This window comes from Microtus pennsylvanicus, chromosome 11, assembly GCF_037038515.1.
Source record: "Microtus pennsylvanicus isolate mMicPen1 chromosome 11, mMicPen1.hap1, whole genome shotgun sequence".
Classification (NCBI taxonomy): domain Eukaryota; kingdom Metazoa; phylum Chordata; class Mammalia; order Rodentia; family Cricetidae; genus Microtus; species Microtus pennsylvanicus.
The window spans coordinates 864,503-866,907 of NC_134589.1; the positions used below are offsets into that span (position 1 = coordinate 864,503).

The following is a 2,405-nucleotide window of genomic DNA, read 5'->3' on the forward strand; positions in this document are numbered from 1 at the left end:
ATTGGCACCCAGTTTTCTCACCACCACCCCATAGCCTGGAGCCCAAAGTACCCGAGACCCCCTACTGCACCCCATTTTCTCCCGTTTGTCCCATTCTCGGCTCTTCCCGTCTGTCCCCAGCATTACGCGGTTCCAGAGCCTGAGACCATCAATCAAGTCTTCCTCTCTCTGTACAGTCAGCTACAGGCAGGCTTCTTGGCCATGTGTCCCCCAGTCAACGTTCGCCATGGGCCCAAGGGCATGTCCTGCCTCTATGCGGCCTGGCTATACCAGCTTGTCCACGGAGACCAGATGAAGATCTGCTTTTCTTGCTTCAAGGCAGCTTTCCTGGTAGTTAAAAATATGCTGGAGATGGGAGACTGGGAAGAGGAAGAGTGGAGTGCCGAGCCCATGGAACTCTCGGAGGCAGGATCTGAGCCGGAGGAGTGGCTGGGGCTCAGCTGGGGAGAGGGCCAAGGGCATCTGTCGCATGGCAACTCTGTCTCCACAGGTCCTGGCATCCTGACGTCAGGCCCTGTAGGGACAGTGGGAATAGGGTTGGGACCCCAGCCTGTCCCCACTGAGCTGGGGCCTCAGGAAGCTGTACCCCTGGACCTGGGCCCTGAGGATGCTGAGTGGACCCAGGCTCTTCCCTGGAGATTTGATGGCCTTTCTCCCTGTTCCCACTGGCTTATCCCCCCTCTATCCTGGTGGGATGTTTTCAATGTGAGCCCATCTCCTGGACAACCTGTATTGTTGGAGTTGAGCCCCATCTGGCCCATGGATCCGTTGGAAGCAGAAGCCTGGTTGGTGGATCTGAAGTTCGTCTTTCTGTTGGGCGGCTTCGATGCCATCTGCTACCTGCTGGCAATGACTCCCTGCTGGGCTGTGAGGACCCGGGTCCAGCGCTGGCAGGTGTTGCTGGACCCTGGTGAGGTGAGGGTGGCCCAACTTCAGAATGCACCTGAACAGCAGGACCTGCACCGCTGGAGGCTGAGCATTCTGGAATCCTCAGAGCTGGGGGTAGAGCTGGTGCCTGCCGACTGCAGCCTGCGGAAGGGAGGCTTCAAGGTGCACTCCTACCTGCCCTGGCACAGTGACACCCCAGAGGACTGGGACAGCGAGCCCGGGGAGAGGCTGCTTGTCGTAGAAGTTGTGTCTCTGAGGGAGCTACCCAGCTTCCGCTCCCCCTCCCCTGATTCACAAAACTGAAGGACTGAAGGTCCAGCAGTCCCCGTTGACCTCCCCATCCCAGGGCCCCAAGGACTGAAGCGCTAGGGGTTGCCTGTCCTCAGCCACAGGTATAAGAGGATGCCCATCATCTTGAGGGTTGGGGCCTCAGGGAAATCGGGTTTTGTTGTCCTCAGTTGACTGTTGAGTGTTTGGAAGGTTAGCCCCAGCTTCTTGTGCATCAAGTCTTATGGGGGACAGGTCATTGATCCCTCGGCTGTTCTGCTGTAGGTATAGGTGTGGACTCTACAGTGTGGCACCCCAAGTCGGGTGTGGTTGACCCGTGCATGTTCTGCACTGGGACCTCCTGAGGGCCCACGAGTCCTGGCTTCAGAGTTGACTGTTTATGCTCTTTGTCAAGTTTCTGTCCTGTGCGTGTTTCTGTTTAATAAAGTTGTCATCTTTTTCATAGAAGCCTTTTGCAGTCTCCTCATTGGGTCCTCATGGGTTGTTCACCTCTCTCCTGGGTCAGCAGCTTCACGAATTTAAGATCCCACAGAGCCGGGAAGGGGACATTGGGTTCTGGGTCTGTTTTCTGGGTCCCATTGTGTGTTTGTGTCAAGTATAAGAGCCACATCTTCACAACCCAAATGTACAGGGTTTAAAATAAGGGCAGTTTTCCTGATGTGAGATTCCCCTCTTCATGCTGTGAGTATGTTTTATTGCCATTGGTTAATAAAGAAGCTGCTTTTGGCCAATGGCTTAACAGAGTAAAGCCAGGCGGAAAACCAGAACAAATGTAGAGAGAAGGTAGGCAGAGTCAAAGAGACGCCAAAGGAAACAGATGCCCCAGAACCTTGCTGATAAACCATGAACCTCGTGGTAACACACAGAATAATAGAAATGGGTTAATTTAGATGTAAAAGCTACCTATAAATATGCTTAAGCTATTGGCCAAACAGTGTCTTAATTAATATGGTTTCTGTGTAATTATTTGGGTCTGGGCGGCTGGGAAACAAACAAGCAGTCTCAGCCCACAGTTTTCTGTGTGGAAGAGCAGTGTCTCATCTCATGGGTTGACAGGAGGCAGCACAGACTTGTAATCCCAGAAGGAATATTCAGAGTCTAAGGCCATCCTCATTTACATACTGAATTTGAAAGCACTGGGGGCTGGTAATGTCAATCTCAAAAATACAAAAGGGGAAAAAGGGGCTGAAGAGATGGCTCAGAGGTTAAGAGCACTGACTGCTCTTCCA

General features: G+C 53.0%; 1 protein-coding gene across 1 annotated transcript; it reads left to right on the top strand.

Annotated features, from left to right (window-relative positions):
• Positions 1-201: 201 nt before the first annotated feature.
• Positions 202-1,191, top strand: LOC142831785 (testis-expressed protein 19.2). Its single transcript, XM_075942180.1, has one exon. It carries the CDS (start codon positions 202-204, stop codon positions 1,189-1,191), a length of 990 nt encoding a protein of 329 aa, XP_075798295.1.
• Positions 1,192-2,405: the final 1,214 nt, after the last annotated feature.